The sequence below is a fragment of the Cataglyphis hispanica genome, chromosome 19, assembly GCF_021464435.1.
Source record: "Cataglyphis hispanica isolate Lineage 1 chromosome 19, ULB_Chis1_1.0, whole genome shotgun sequence".
NCBI lineage: Eukaryota > Metazoa > Arthropoda > Insecta > Hymenoptera > Formicidae > Cataglyphis > Cataglyphis hispanica.
The window spans coordinates 3,279,029-3,296,914 of record NC_065972.1 but is presented as its reverse complement, the minus strand read 5'-3'; the positions used below and the strand labels follow the sequence as shown (position 1 = coordinate 3,296,914).

Genomic DNA, 17,886 nt, shown 5'->3' with positions numbered 1-17,886 from the left:
TTTTAGAATTTACAGAAACGGATCAAATTTTACGAAGAGTAAGATTGTTTAATTTATTATTCCCATATTTACCGTGTATTCTTTATTCGAAAACTCTTGTACATTTTAGTTTTAAGATATTATCCGAAATATATTTTCCCTTATTTTGAGCTAAAAAAATAAGTTTTAGCATTTTCCAAACAATATATTATGATTATTTTCTTTTCTGCAATCCTTTTATGTCATCATCTCGCTTTGCGCTTTTATTTTTCCGATTTTTTCGTTCGATTAAATTAAGTTGCCGAACAAACAATCTGGACATACCCTGGAAAGCAATATCCAGTAACATCACAGTCAACTCCATACGATCATTTCCATCTCGGACGACGGACGGATATGTCACATGTTACGCGCATGTTGAAAAAAAAAAAAAAATAATCGTGAAATCGTACTCTCGAACGAGCTGACTGATGTCTCTCTCCGGTTAGATGAGAGAGAGAAGAGGAAACCTTCGAGCTTATCGCTCGCTCGGACTGGCTAGCAGATCCGTTGCGCTCGTGATAACACAGCGTGATTTTTAGCAAGTGCCACGTATTATATACCGATACTTGGCGTGATCCTTAGAAGATTTTGGACCATTTGGCAGCGAGACGCGAGGCAGTCTCGGGGTCGATCGATCGCATCGGCACTCATTGCTCGTGTATCTTTCCTCGAATCGCTCCTTTTTTTTTTCTTGAAATAATTGATCCGAGAAAGTAAACGTTCTTTACGAAACTTTTCTACTTTTCTAAGATTTTTAATCAAGCAAATTTTTGAAGTTCTCGAACGTGCTTAAATTTGATATATTTTGAAAATCACTGGAAAATTTTAATACGAAATCTATAAATGCTAATTTGACAAATATATTTTTTTTTATTATTATAGAATATAAACTCCCGTTTTTAAATAATAATCGCAATTTTTTTAACTATAGGTTGTGAGTTTTTAAATAAAAATTTGCATCCAAGAATATATCATAATCTCTCAAACAAAATGTCACAGATATAATTAAAAGTTATCATTAAATTATATATATATATATATATATATATATATATATATATATAAATACGCGTGTATAAAAGCATTCCTGAAATATTACAGAAGCAATATGATAATTCCAACAACTGGTAATAAGAAATTTCGTGTGCATTTCGAGTTTCGAAAATTCCGAAAAAAAATATAAACATAAAATATGTATCGTGACAGGAAATCAAACGTAGTCTTCGCACATGTTTGTCTCCTTGATCGCGCGCAATTTTTGGACCTCATGTTTTTGTAGAACTGTAGAATTTTATACTGCATAAAAGGTACATGCGACGAATGGACCTGGTCGTTTCTATGAATTTTGATACTACATCGTGCTACAAAGTCCACGTGCGCGAGCCGCGTTCTAGACGTCTCAATAGCGCCCGTCATCGCCGTCGAGGAGATTAATTGATGCGAATATTCGTTGAATAGACAAGCTCTAATTCAACATATTTGTGCGCTCGTAATAAATAATTACCACGTTGCAAATATTGTATGAATTTTATATTAATTTCTCATGGATTGAGTCATAAATTTCAAAATATTGATCAAATTTTATCAATAATTATTCACTATATTCCTATTAATTTAATATTAATATTAATAATAAATAATAACATAATAATTAATAATAAAAAATAATTTAATATTAATAATTATTCGCTTATTTTACTCTATACCGTGATTATATAGTTATTTATTAGCAAAAATATTACGTTGAATCTTTTTATATAATATATAAAAGACACTTGAACATCTAATGCGCTTCAAGATTTTTTAAAATTCAATTTTCGAACTCGAAAGCACTGCGAGATTTTTCCCCTCGAGCACCGCGAATGTCAAGATTACGGTAATCGAGATTTACCGATCGATCGATTGATCAATGGCTAAACCGAGGTTTTGATATCCGCTTTTCATTCTTTGTGTGTATACTACTGTATCCCGCGTAACTCTCCAGCGTTTATAATTTTCTACGAAATACAGAGAAATGAAGAAAGAAAGAAAGAAAAGAACGAAAGAAGGAGGCGGAGACAACTTTTGAAGACACGTATAGAAAACAATGTTCCAGAGATTTTATAAGAATATAAACGTTGTGTGCTTCGAGTAATAAGAAAGAGAGAGAAAAAGACAGCTCTGCAGGATTGGATAAAAAAAGCGACATAAAATATGTAGAATTTATACAAATAGGTGATGAATGACACGCTAATTTGTCACTTTTAAACCGGCAATGGTATCTCAATGGATTAATTTTTTTCTTCATATTGTTTGCTCTACAAAATTATAATATATATAATGTTCTCATGTGTATTTAATGTTTAACAATATATTTATAAATTAAATTTTGTAAAGCATAATTAAGCAATTAAGTTCACAAAAGAAGAATGAAAATAATTACGCTTTGAAAAAGAAATTTAAAAATTTCAAAGTTTCCTATTATCTTTATTATTTAAATGATATGTAATTTTATTATACCTGATTTTATTATATTTATTTCACTATTTCCTCATTTTTGTATATAGATATAATGCTTTATATATCTTTAAATTTATATCTAACATAATTATACGTAACTCCATTAATTTAATTAAACTTATTTTATTATTAATGCTTTTTATTTTTAATCACATATCGTGCACCAATTGAAAAAAGAGGACGACCTAATTTTCCATGACCACGATATCATTGTCGGATTAAGTCTTTAGTATTTAAATAAGGGCAATCCTTTCGATTTAAAAAGGCAAGCCTGGAAAAAAGGGTGAAGATGACACTAGCGCATTTTTTGGCACCCTTTTATTATTATACTATACGCATTGAATCGCGAAAAGACCTAACAATCGGATATTTTTAAACTGACACAATCAGCTGTAATTATTAAATGATAATATATACTTAATTATTACTTATTACATTGCACGCGCAATGCTAGAGAAAAAGTTGACATTATGTATCAAATATAGTATATTGAGATCTTTAAGAAACAAACGGGTGTTAATAAGTACGTATTATATACTTTAATATATAATATTGAGTTGTTGAGAACTGCACACATACATATACATATATTATATATACAAGCAAGCTAACAAATATATACTTTGCCGTGGCAGTAATAATTAATATATGATTATATTATTATGTCATTTATAGAGAAAACACTTGTTTGAAGATACTTGTTGAACACTTTAATAATGTCCAAAATTATATATAAAAAACTTCATTCCAACACTCTTTGCAAAGGAAAAAATAAATAAATAGTAAGGACGAACATTAATTAAAGGGCATTGAAAGATTAATGAAAGGGATAACAGAATGTCAGGTTACAATCGGAAGAGTATTGTTTCATTGTCACGTCTATTTTTGACTCTGAACGTGATTATTACAGAACACTCGGTATAAAAAATGTGAGAGAAAGTAAGATCCAATAATGGAGTTGCGTTAGGTAGCGTTTAAATATTTCTGCTACCGAATAATATCGTTTCAATTATCGCATATCGCACAATTATCGGTAGATACAGCCGGAAGCTGTATCGGCCGTCTATTGAACATTCACGGTATAAAAACGATAGGCAAAAGTGGATTTAACAATTGCTTATTTATCTCGCTGCTACGTCTCGTCCAAAAAGAATCCGATTGTTGGGCCTTCCGACTGCAAGTGCTCACTTAACGCATAATGTCATTCACGTTTGTATAAACCGTTTCCGAAGGGTGACATCCTGTTCGGTTCACAGTACAGGGCGATAATCGTTCGAGTTTTATGCGACATAAGAATTTTGCAATTATTTTGCATTTTCAATTGTTTATGTAGAACGTCTCGAATGGGTCATATCATTTTTGCTATATTATTTTTAAATTATTTACAAGGAACTTGTAATATTTTTAACATTTTTAACAAGATATATATATATATATATATATATATATATAGTGCTTAACCCTTCCTCGTGCTTTAACGAGTCTGGCTCGTGATGAAAATTTTGGCCCAAAATGAATATGACGAGCCAGGCTCGTGAATAGATAGTCGGCCCAAACGTAAACATCACGAGCCAGACTCGTAAGTAGATAGTCGGCCCAAACGTAAACATCACGAGCCAAGCTCGTGAATAGATTGTAGGACCCAACAAAGACGTGCAAAGTTTGTTCTAAGCATGGAATACGAAGCGAAACGAAATGGGAGTGTGAGAAATGTAAAGTAGCTTTACATCTACCAGAGTGTTTCAGGAAGTATCATACCATGGAGGATTTTTAGAGTTGTTAGTATTTTCTTATTAGATATTGATTCAAGGTGAACATTTATAATAATTAAATTTTTTGTTTACAATATGCTATTTATTTTTAGGCGTGGTATTATTACATTCCTTTGAACAAACCCACAGTTGAAGATGCAAGGATTTCTATTGAACTGTTGTTAATTCATGCAATATAATTTTGTAACTGTTATCGATTATTATTAAATAATATATGTTTATAATGTCTGCAAAAGGGAAAAGGTATTAGATTTTATTTCCACAACAGCAGTATCGTGGAAAAGTGTCTATATCTGAGGTATTTACACTTCGGCTCGTATTGTGACCTTTCTCGACCATCAGCTTAAGAAGCGTTAACGCCTAACACTTGGGCCCAAGTTTCGTCGAGCTAAATGGCACGGGAAGGGGTTAACAAAACTTTGTTTCGGCATCATCTGTTATTATCTTCGCAAAAACTTAATTGTTATCACAAGGACACATGTTTTATTCATGCATATTGTATACGTATAATCGCTCTATCTTCGATAATCCCATCGATTGTAAATATTGTGACTCAGAGCCTGCAGTTTTTATGGAACTTCATGAACAAAATCCATTTTTCCAATCCATTTTTTAGTACGCTCGTTTCTCGATGCAATTAAATTTTAATATTAATTTCTAGGAAACAGAATTGATACGCTAAGCATCTTACATTACTCTTTCAATCTTAATTATTATAAATTTTCTTTATAAATATTTATTTATTATTATTATTCTAAAAATATATGTTATTATATATAATTTATAACAATAATGTTATTAAATTTGAAAAATATTTTGAAAATTATTTAATTTAAAAATTTCATTATCAAATTAATTCACAAAGTAATAGCTGCCAACCAAAAATGATGTTTGTCGAATTTATTATTTATAGTATCAAGAGATGAGATACAATTTTTCAAGATTTACATAATATTGTCCAACTTGCTCCCAAATTTGTCCATCGATTTTAACCAATTTGGGACATCGGTATCTATTCTCTCACCTATCTATCTTTCTCGGGATCGTTCAATCATACGTATCGATTGCCTGATTCGTACATTCTTGTTATAGTTTCAGCGAACTTTATTCACGCGGGGAGGATCAAAGTTGAGTTCCGCGCGATGTCGATTTCTGACATCTCTCGAAATAACGACCTAATTAATTAAACCGCGATCGTCTGTCGCAATTATCTGTCGCTTCGAATTTTGACACCAAACACGCAGCCAGCCATTTATAGAAAGTAATTACAATTATTTTTTAATTACATAATCGCGCGCAACTCTGATCAATTCCGTTCAAGAAATTGTCGGCCTAAAAAAAAAAAAGGAACATTTGATAAATGTTCGCAAAAATTTCTTAAAAAGGAAAATTATCTATATTTTCTGGACGATTTTTTCCTACGTTTTTCACCAAATAACGTATCGAGAGCTACAGCGTTTCGTCTTTTATTTATTTATTTTTTTTTTTTTATTTTTTATTTGTTTTTCTTCTTATCGACTCATTCCACACATCTACCAATTGCGATCACTGTCAATCGCTGGCGGTTTGAAAGACTGATAGCATTAAAAGAAAAGAAAAAAAAAGAACAAATCCTGTGCGATCATTATCATTTTTCCTTGTAGCCTGGATCGGAATTAAAGAATAGAGGAATCGCGATCGTCGTAATTTCGAAGAGTTGACTCAATTTCCAATGTTATAAATAACAAACAGAATTACCATCGGCTTGAATAAGCGCAGAGATGGTCTTCTATTACGAGGAAATCTGATCTTGCCAAGATTATACCGATTTCGATCACTATTTTAGACACTAAACATGGACAGACAGGACGAAGGACCGAATATATTTCGCCTCGTATCTTATAAGAATTCTTATACGCGATACGCGTAAAAAGGCTATCGGCCTCGATCGACGCATTATCGATTTAAGAAAGAAAAAAATTGCGACATGAAAGAGAAAAAATGATTTTTAAATAACACGATATACACGATCCGATCCGGGGTCATTTAAGCTCAAAGAGAAAGCGAGAAGAAATGAAAAGGAGGAAGGAGGAAAGGGGCGAAGATAAAAAAAAAAAAATCGTACTGACACACACATACCATTACACACATGTAACACGCGCATTAACGAATAGAGGAAATGATAGTCTACTGTGCTGCATACGTATTTAAATTAACATGAGCATTAAATAAGCATGGGTGTACATCTTAGATGTATTAGAAAACCTTCACCCTCCCCCTTCCCATCACGCGTTTAGTATTAATTATTAAAATAGGCGACGATACGTAGGGATGCGGAGGGAGAGGATTAATTGTACGCAATTTCGAAAGACGTAGGATATACATACGATAATCAGGATCGTCCATCTTCCATAGTCATAGATTGTACGTTATATTTATATTATGGTCGTCCAAGAATATCACGCAATATTTTCTTGCGACGCAAATTACCATTATAATTATGTTATAAAAGTAGCATGAAAAATACGAAGAATACAAGAATTAAAATGCTCGAAATCCATGAATTTTTAAGATCAAGAATAAATCGAAAATACATTGAATTCGTAGATACATGGATTAAAAATGTATAAACCCACACACATAGATCTATCCAAAATATTATAACATATCCATAAATCTTAGCATCTCCAAATTCCATCTCAATCTTTAATTCGACAATTCATTAGATACGAGAAATTAATTCGCAAAAGTATGTGTAAAGTTAAGAATTTTTAGATTTCAAAATTTAATATAAGATCTATATAAATGTAAAAAAAATCAAGAATTCCAAAAATCGTAAACCAAAGAATTTAAAAATGCCCAGATTTGCATATTTTTAATAAGAAAATAATGAAATATAATTCTTTTTTAATGTACTAGATTCAATAATGACTTCGAGCATTTTAATTGACATAAATGTACAGTTATGTGTTTTATATTAACGCCCCTGTATAATAGTAGATATCTTAAAGAATCGTTATATTATATTATAGGGTATTGTGTCCTGATTGTCGATGTGTATTAATTAAACGTTAGGCTCAACCTCGACTATGTCATCGATCGATCTATCATTATCAATCTAGTTTTGTTCCTCTAATAACGGAAGCGAAAAAAATGCAAAGGAAAAAAGAAAGAGAAAACAAACCTCTCCCTCGTCTCATCCCCCGGAAAAAACTCGCCGGAGATAAAAATTATCCCTATAATTTTATTCATGTGTTTCACACGCGATTCGATAGAGTATGCAATACTCAAACGGATTGTAATATGTATAATTTTTAAGAGATGATTGTGTGTGAAAAGAAAAGGCAGCATATATTGTCATTCTTTTATCGTTGTATTATTTATATAACTCTCGAAAGAGTTTCACGTATATACACCATAATAATTATAATTAAAATCGACTAGTGTATTTCAAATCCGACTGACAACAATTAAAAAATTAAATTGCGCTGACACGTGTGTGTTAGTCTTTTTATGCCCCAATCTTTCTTATCTCCTATCCTTGTACAGTATTTATTAAGTAAAAAAAAAAAAAACACATTTAATCAAAATTTTTTAATGTTTTATGTATTTTTAAAATATATATTTTCTATTATTTTAAAAGAAAGCTAGTTTTAATCTTTCTCTTTAATCAACGACTACAACGAATATAAATGTGTAGAAAAAATTTCTCGCTTTTAAACTAAATAGAGTGAAAAATAGCTAAAAAATTCACCAAAGAATTGTGTGCTTAAATAATTGAAGCTCGTTGGGGAAATATGTATTTTCGTCAGAAAGCAAAGAGACGAGAGCGCGGTCTAAGGGATTAAATGTTCGTAGAGAGGGCACGTAATCGCATTTTTGACTTTCGTCCCTTCGATTACGATTTTATTGCGTGTCCGAACGAGTACCCTCGTCGCGATAACGAAATTCGCGAGCGAATCGCTCACTTTTTGCACGAGTGAGAGAGAAAAAGAGAAAGAGACATAAGAGCGGAGAATGCGCGGTTTTTCATTCAGTTGTATTCCATAAAAGGCGAACTCGCGTACACGGGACGAGACTAGTTCGGCGCGCGGCTAATTGTTAATTAAGACGCGAATTGCCGTGCGGATTGACAATTTGCAATTGTAAAATCCGTTCCTCACGTGTAATCGCATCTCGCTCGTAACGCCCGATCAGGCGAAGCTCACTCGCTTGTTTCCAATCGCATAGAAATTGTTTCGCATGTCTCCACGTGTGCGGAAAAACGAATTTCGAAGAAAAGTTTCATCGAGAGTACGGCAAGACCGATAGATAGATCCTACGAGATGTTTCTACAGTTAAAACTTTCGAGACGCCTACGTGACATTTTAATACGAGGTGGAAAAACGCGCGATAAGATTTCTCCATTATCGAATTAAAAATCGTAATAAAAACATATATATATATATATATATATACATAAAAAAATTAATAAATGTTTTATGGAAGGCGGCTTTTCATGACAATCACTTATAAAATATTTCTATATTAATTTACTATAATTTATACACTTATAACTATCTCTCTTAATTTTTCTCTTTTTTTTTTTCATTTTATAAACTGAGAAAATAATTATTCGGTAAAAGTATTTTTAAAGTACATAAATATATTTTTTCCTACATACATACATATATATATAAAGCAAATATTTTTCCGCACAATTTTTTTCAAGAAAGAGAAGTTTCTGTGTCGTTCGGCAAAGTTGCGAAGTATAAGCAATAATGTGAAGTAGGTCGATCGTATTTTAAGTCAGCGAAGTCTATACACTTCGATGAGCAGGACCAGCTGCACCCCGAGATAAGAGGCGTCTCGCCCACGTCATATTCCCCATGAAACGTGTCACATTTATATCCCATAATTCCGTTAGACTTAATATTTTCTTTCTTTCTTCCTTTATCTTCCAGATAAATTTTGACCCACCCCCTCACCCCTCCTCCCCACCCCGCTAAGCCGGTACGATAACGATATTAATTAATCGTCAAGATTAATCTTTTTCTTTTAAAATTCGATCTTCTCCTAATCTTTTTCTTATCAATTCAACTTATTATATCTAGCTCTTTTTTAAATTCCTTTGTATTAAATTTTTACTTATTTCTGTGTATAAATAAAATTAAATGAAGACGAGTCTATTTCTCGGATTTTTTTTTAAAGAAATTACCCGTTCAAGAGTTTCCAAAAATTCCAGAATTTCTTGTGCAGGTAGAATTGAATGAGAGAGAGAAGCGAGTCGAACATTGGCGAAATAACTGCTTCCTCTATCACTTTAAACAGATTCGATCGAAACCAATCGGTGGTTCGTATCGCGGGCACCGGTTCTCGTTTCACACCCGTGTGAACAAATCACTCACTGCTGTTCCACCCCCATGCGAGCCGAATACGAGAGGGGATTCTTGGCTCACTGGAGCAGCAGGTAAGGATCCTGTTCGCAGTTTTACGCCGGCCATCAAGAGTATCAGTACTTCCGGAATATAAAATAATTTTAATTGTTTTAATTGTCGCAAAAAAAAAAAAATTATTTTGCTACAAGTATCGTATAATATATCGTTTGAGTGCGAGTTTGTGTGTTTCAATCTTATTCGAAGCAACAAGGTATTTATTGTAATTGTAATTTCTCTTTGTTAAACGTTAAAATTAATTAAGTCACTAATTAAGATTGATCTGTATGTATATTACACTAATTACAAAAAGTTATTAAAATTATTGTTAAATTAATTAAGATTCAAGAAATATGCGCTTCACAATTCGCGTGATTAATTTTTGAAATTTTTATCAGAAATTTTTATCTTCGTTATGGCAAATGATAACGAGATCATCGTGAACTCCCAGAAAAAATCAGTAGACCTCGCGAAGAAGGAATTGCGCGCGATATTGGGAAAGATGAACGAGTTGAGGCTTTCGATTAAAACATGGAGATTGCTCCAAATTCGTTCGCGATTAAAACCAATGAAACCAATGAAATTTCGCGCGAGACACCTGTGGATTTTGCTGATCATATGGATAACGGTGCAAGTCATTCGAAATCGCATTCAGACATACCGATATAATAAGGTGAGATAGCATGTTGTTTGATTTTTAACATTTTCATGCTGTATACATGCATAAACACACGTATTTTTTTTTTAATGCAAACTTTAAATTAATTCTTCTATTTGATATATTATTATATAATTTACGAATTACAGGAGCATCATTCTTTATTTATAATATAAATAAATTGTGGAATTATATTTATAATGTCGAAAATTATATTTGCTCAAATTACGGTTAGAATTAAAGTTCGAAATTAAATGAAAAGTTTTATTAAAAATTATTTGCGTTATAATGGATATGGATTTCATCAAATTAGACAGTCATTGTTTTAGTGCTTGATAACAGTGCCCTGGTTTACGCAAAAAGTTTTCCGACCGCCAGAAGATTGTTCGATCTGCCAGGACATTCAACAGGTTGACAAGCTCTCGGCCATTGATCCAACGATCTTCGAGCAACGGTATTATTATACAGCCAGTAATTTAATTTATACGCAATTATACGCAATTTATACGCAGTAATAATTTATAAAAAAAAATCCATTTATCTTTAATTCAATAATTTACTCACAATGTGCTAAAATTTGTCTAAAGATAACATTTCAGTTATTATTTATAAAAGTCTATCTGTTTTTAATGTATTTATTTATTTTATAAAATTCTTGATTATATTAAAAATTAATGCATCTTGCTTTAAAAATATTTAAAAACATTTATCCATGTAATTATTTTATTTATTTAACGTAGCTAATATTTTCTAAAAATTGATTTATTTATATTTATGTGCAATTATTACTTTATTTTTTATGAAGAATTTTATCTATATACAAACGCCCGCTCATGTATATATGTATTATTATTTTCTGACTAATACTTTTCTACAAATGCACTTTATTTGTGATTAGCTACGCGTATTCGGGTAAACCAGTGGTGATAAGCGACGCCATGGCCAACTGGACGGCGCCCAAAGTCTTTTCTTTCTCATTTTTTAAAACGCTATATTACGAAAAGGAAGCAAATTGCCAATTTTTCTCGTACAAGACGGAATTTCGGAGTCTGCAGGATGTTTTCGATATGAACGCTAGTCGAGCCACAATGGAAAAGGGCACGAAGCCCTGGTATGTCGGATGGTAAGCAATTTAGAAAAATAGCAATTAATCTTTGGATGAATACAAAAGACCTTTGAGACTTTGCAATATTTTTTATTTCTAATATTTATAATGAATTTTCAGACTCTCAACTCTCCCAAATTATTTCCTTTTAGATACTTTGTAGATAGAAAAAATTGAGAATATTATTTTTTGTTATTTAAATTTTTGCAAATTTTTATCAATGTACTATGAATCCAAGCAAATTTTTATCAGTGTACTATGAATCCAAAGATTAACGCTAAATATGTTAAATTGATTCTAATTTCACACATATCAGATGAAATTAAGTGGAGTAAGTGCGATAATGATATCTCATCCATGTGTGATAAAACATTAAAATTATATCGATAATAAATTAAGATAAAACATATAACAACAATAAAATATACTCCTTGAAATTAGTGATTAGAAAATAATAAATGAAAATTTAAAAGTTAAAAAAGAGAAGATACAATAACAAATTTCTTTTAATTTTTAACAAATTAAGGAATTGAGGAACTATTACCGAATTATTTAGGAATAAATAAATATATTCATCATTTTTTAAATAATTTTTTTTAATAATCACTAATTTCATCATCGAAAAATTATTGCATTTGCAACAATATAAAAAAAAATTGCAGAGAAAATAAAAATAAATAATAAGAGAGAGAAGATACAAAAATAAATCTTTCTTAATTAATAAAAAATTAATAAAAAATTATGAACAATTTATTTATGAATAAATAAATATATTCATATATCTTTGAAACAATTTTATAATAATTACTAATTTTATTGTCGAAAAATTATTGCATTTGCAACAATATAAAAAAATGCGGAGAAAATAAATGAATAAATGTAAAAACTCACTCATCGAATCATTCATTCATCGATCATTGCTGCATTCCTCTGCAGAGAACGGTCTGCAAACATAATTATTGAAAATATAAAATATCAATTTAAAATAGTCGAACAATTAATGGGAGCAAGGTTGAAATAAATAACATTTTATTCGGATGACATTCATAATATTTTTTTTCCATTATTTGATTCACGGTGAACGCGAGAATATTGTTATGACAAGCAACGATATATCAATCACATCATCGTAAATAAATCAAACGAGCAATTTTCGTCGCACAAATATATGATAAATAATACTCACCAGTTGCGATGACGTAGTTGCCTTTTCACTCTGACTGTTGGTGACTATCTTTCGGGACGAACTTGAAGTTTCACTATCATAACACTCGCCCGTTTATATTTTCGTTACTTCCGGATATTTATCACACTCGGGCGATGCGTTTTAGATAATTAATAACGCGAAACGATATCTTTTCGTGTCTCTCGGGGCACTAACGGCTAACGGCCTATTTTTGCACCCGCGATGCACTTTTGCCAACTTTCGAATTATAATTGAGAAATTGAGAAATCTAAACCGCGCGACTTCACATCGCTATTTGTGGAACGCAAGACAAATACATTGATTTTCGGTCGAGATTCTTCCTGAACTTGAAGAATAGCGTTTGATGTCAAAGACGCGATGTTTACGGATATATTGATGAAGCAAATGAGATGTATTACAATCGACGTGTGTGGACTAGCCCGCTAAATACGGCACACAGGCACACATACACAATACTAGTTTGCTCGTTTGACGACGTAAGAGGGAACACGCGACCGATCTTCGCCGAACTACCGCGAAGGGCGGAGAAAAAAAGTATGACAGCGCGCGACGTGAGCGCGACTGAAAACAAAATACAAGCGCGGCCTCCCGGCCTGACATTCCGGGAATCGAGATAAGAAATAGGATATCGCGCGGAGTAAGAAAATACTTTCCTGAAAGAAATATAGCCTCGCGTATTTTAATATGATTTTCTATACTATTAGTACTTAAAAATCTAAAATTATATATTATATATTATATATTATTAATGTGCTAATAAAATTTACGAAAATTATTATTACCATACGTTTGACACACTGCTTGAAACTATGATCGCGCAAAGTTTACTTGCCGAAACTATCACATGTTGGCATTATTGACGCGATATACACATTGTATTTATATAATATTTATTCTGCATAATTTTGAATAAACACGCATTTAATATTACAATATGATTGCGCAGAATATCTTTGAAAAAGCTTTTGCGCGTTTGACAGAATATATATAATAAAAAGCAAAATACTCGATAGTGTTCTCAGCACTTTTATGATATACGGATAATATTTATTCCTCTCTCTCTCTAATTTAAACTCCGATGTGACGAAACGAGCGAGTTTCCTTTTGTAATATCAAGCCCCCAAAACGTAATTACGATTAACGATCATGGCATTATATTAATTATATCGATAGACGATGCTCGATATCGCGATTATATCTGGACGAAAATTCCGTCGCGACGTCATGAATAATCGAACGAAATACATTATAGACGAACGCGGAGGCAACTTATTCACTTCTACTTCCGTTCGAGACGATTCGTGGTCCGATTCCAACATTCCGAGTTTGTACTACACAAATTAAATATAATCATCATTCATGCCAACTGTCAACTGTAGCGCGCAAAATGTCCGAGTCCCTTTTTATTTAAACGCGAATAATTTTTATCATTAATTATTTATTAACAACCGCGTGGCAATATTTATTAGATAATTGATTTTATCGCTTTTGATAGTGTTATAGATCGCGTATATTAACATGTATTCGCGTATAAAAATTGCGGAAAAGAGTTCGAAGTAAACGTCGCGATAATCGAGATGATACTGAACGAGGAGAGAGAGAGAGCGTTCTCGAGTTCAACCGATTTGTTTACAATTTTACAATGTTTATAATAACGCGAATGACAACTACTAGGATTCCGTCTACAGATACAAGGTCGCAAAGAAAATATATAAAATACAATATGAATATGTATATCGTACATCAGTGACACGCGCATGTACAAAAAGCGCGAATAATTTTATTCATTATATTCATTAAATAATATTTTACTCTTGATAAACTGATTAAATCGTGTCTTATAAGAGCGCGTTCGTGTATGACACGAATAGAAATTGCAAATATAAAAATATATAACAATTTTTATTACTAATCAATATACCTACATGTACCGTATATGATGCATATAGCATGTATATCATTATATATTATATAGATGGACTTTTTGGCTAATTATTTTCTTATTGAACAAAGAAAGCTGTTGATTTTCTCTTTTACTAACTGCTGTTTTCTCGTCTCCGATGCAAGTGCGCACTTATCTATAAGTCTACGATCATATAGACTTATATAGATAAGTACGCATATGTCACGTTTTATATTCTCTCGATATTACATGTGTTCGTTAATGTCAGGTTTAATAGAAATAACACTCGATTCATAAATTGCGATTGTTATAAATGACATGGCGGCCATATTTAATTCGCATGTATAGTACAAAATCTCTCGCAAAATTTTACTACTGCTGCAACGGAACGGAACGGAATGGAATGGAACAGAACTAATTTCAGATATTTTACGGTCGTCCCGCGCGCGATTATTTGTGGCGTCGAAATGCTTGTGATGTAGATATAATCGATGCAAGCGAGTATCGTGAGTATCGAAAAAAAATGAAATCGCTATAATTTATCGCTATGATTATCGTTGTGATTGATAGTAGTTGTAATTATATCACGCGATACAATCTTAATTTTTATTATCGATTGTCTCGTCAGATCTAAATTACGATGTTAGGTTAAATGCTCGTATCTGCAAGTAAACGTGTGGTGTCGAGAAAAATATCGGAAAATGCCGAGAAACGTATCGGGGTAATAATTTTATTATGCATAAGTGCAATATATCATATTGATAGCGCGAAGTTGTGACGGTTTCATCAAGGTGAGCTCTGCGCAATCGTAGCTCTCCTCCTCAGGTAATATTAGAATAAATATATTATCAATAATATAATCGAGAAATTAAATTACTGAGAATAAATATCGTTTGCAAATATGCATGTAGCATCGGAGATACCGAGAAAAATATATCGGCAATCATAATATTGCGTATATGTACAATATATCGCATCAATAGTGACAATCCTGTCAAGTAAACTCTGCACGATCATTAAAAAAAAAAATTCTAAGCGTTATTACAGTAAGTATTAATAAAATTATCAAGGTAAACAGATAAATAACTTTTTCAAATAATTTTATCCTCAATTACCTTTTCTCTTATTTGAGATATCTATCAAAATGCAAAAAAATAAGAGAAAAAAATTATTGTACTAATATTAATCATATTCATTTTTTTCATGTAAATAAAAAAAAAAAACAAATTCAAATTCTGGAGCCTGAAAAATCCTATATATTTTTTTAACGAGAATATAATGTACACTTTGATATTTTTTTAAATCGTCAATAGACACATACAATTCCGTTTAACAATAAGCTTACACAACAAAAAAACTACATTTATAACAGCATACACGATAATCGCGAAAGTCTATCCGTATAGAATTTTCGATAAAAAAGGTATCAATAACCTGATTAACTTGACGTTAAATAGACTCAACTATTTTTTTTTTTTAATAAAAGAGTAAAAAAGATATTTAGTTTTTCGTGATTACCTGCTTCTTCTTTTCCCTCAGGAGCAACTGCGATGAGAAAATTGGCACAATATTGCGTCAGCATTATCAAAGACCGTATTTTCTCCCAGCTACCGCCGAAAGCGAGAAAACGGACTGGATTTTTATGGGGAGCCATGGCTACGGTGCACCGATGCATGTAAGTCTGTAATAAAAAAAATGACAATTATGAAAAAATTTTCCTCATAAATTAATAATTTGCAAAAACTTCGTTAACAAAACAGACACGTTAATAAATTTTATTTATAAATATTATATATATATATATATATATATCATAAAAAAGATTATTATTAGCTCATAAATTTCATATTATAAAATAATTTTAACGCATATTATTATGTATATTATTCAATCAGGTATTTGTATATTAATTCAATTTTATTTAAATCTTTTTTAAATTTCGCAAAAACTAGCCTTTTTTAAAATTTTAAATATATTTATATATTTATATTTACACTACCATAAATATATTTTATGTTAAATATGTTCTAAATTTTATATGTACAATCGTGTATTTCGGAAATATATAAATTTTTTAAGGTGGATGATGTAGAACATCCCTCCTGGCAAGCACAGATAAAGGGTGAAAAATTGTGGATTTTGGAACCGCCGAGAGAATGTCACTATACTTGCAAGAGACTCGAAGTGATAGTGCATTCAGGAGAAATAAGTAAGCCACGTAATAAATGCTAATAGTGATAAAAATAATTCCACAGAATTAAGTATTAAATGCAGCCTTCTTATTAAAAATCACATTCAATTTTGTTGTGCATTAAAAATCATTTAATGTTAACAATAAATAAAGGATAAGCATGCTATGCGTATCTTTGTTACTAGGTTAATATAAAAGATTTGTCGATATTTTTTTAAGTCTTGATTTAAAGTCTGATTTAAAAAAAGTTTCGATTTAATCTTATTTCAAAAGGGATTTATAAAACTTTTTTTTTTTTTGAAAAAGTAGAAATTAAAGATAATAAATTGTGTGATTATATTAAATAATTAATAAAATTATCTTTCAAATCTGATATATATTCTATTTTCAATTTTTTATATCAATACATTATACTTTTTAATTGCAGTTGTTTTGGATACGAATCGATGGTACCACCAGACGAAAATCGTTTCCAAAGATATGAGCATCACCATCGGTGCTGAATATGATTAATTATATAATTTATTCATCATAACGACAATTGACAAGTAGATTTAATAAGAAAAAAAATATAATAAATATAATAACTGTTCTATGCAAATGTACAAAATATAATAATGCACAATATTTAAAGAATATTTTAAGATGAATAAATCCTTGCACAATTATGAATATATAGGAAATGAAATAATATGGAGTGCAATAAAATATGGAAAAATTGGAAAAAAAATATTGTAATATTTGAAAAATCATCAGAATTAAGGAGAAAAATTAATATCTAAATTATTAAATTTATTGTACAATTAAGAAAAAAGCGCGCTTATTTTGAGCGATTCATTCCTGATACAATCATTTTTTTTCTATTATATAATTTTAATTTATGATTAGAAATGTTTAAACATTTTTGAAGGAAAGTTTTTTAAGAAAATTTTTACATAGTTTGTTAAAATTTTTTTCAAGAGAACTTTTTTATAACGTATAATTTAGTACTTCGTAATTAAAAAAAAAATCTACTCACGCATGTGTTTTTCCTTTATACTTACGAGAAGTAATGAATGATTTTTTTCAGTCATTATATGTATATGTATATTATATATTTACAGAGTTTTCTATTTATATTTTCTATTCATCAAGTAG

The 17,886-nt window shown here is 30.8% G+C and overlaps 2 protein-coding genes across 3 annotated transcripts in view; one reads left to right on the top strand and one right to left on the bottom strand.

Annotated features, from left to right (window-relative positions):
* The window catches only part of LOC126856544 (proteasome subunit beta type-7), a 53,718-nt gene extending 40,629 nt beyond the window's left edge, over positions 1-13,089 (bottom strand). For both annotated transcript variants that reach the window (XM_050605132.1, XM_050605133.1), the window contains exons 1-2: positions 12,635-13,089; positions 12,340-12,392 (exon numbers count right to left, since the gene is read on the bottom strand). The gene's annotated coding sequence lies outside the window, so the exon portion shown is untranslated. The remainder of the gene's footprint in view (positions 1-12,339; positions 12,393-12,634) is intronic.
* On the top strand, positions 9,754-17,364 carry LOC126856545 (uncharacterized). Its single transcript, XM_050605134.1, has 7 exons — positions 9,754-9,899; positions 10,084-10,358; positions 10,673-10,797; positions 11,242-11,466; positions 16,098-16,233; positions 16,638-16,767; positions 17,177-17,364. Exons 2-7 carry the CDS (start codon positions 10,101-10,103, stop codon positions 17,260-17,262), a joined length of 960 nt encoding a protein of 319 aa, XP_050461091.1. The 5' UTR covers positions 9,754-9,899; positions 10,084-10,100; the 3' UTR covers positions 17,263-17,364.
* The last annotated feature ends 522 nt before the right edge of the window (positions 17,365-17,886 follow it).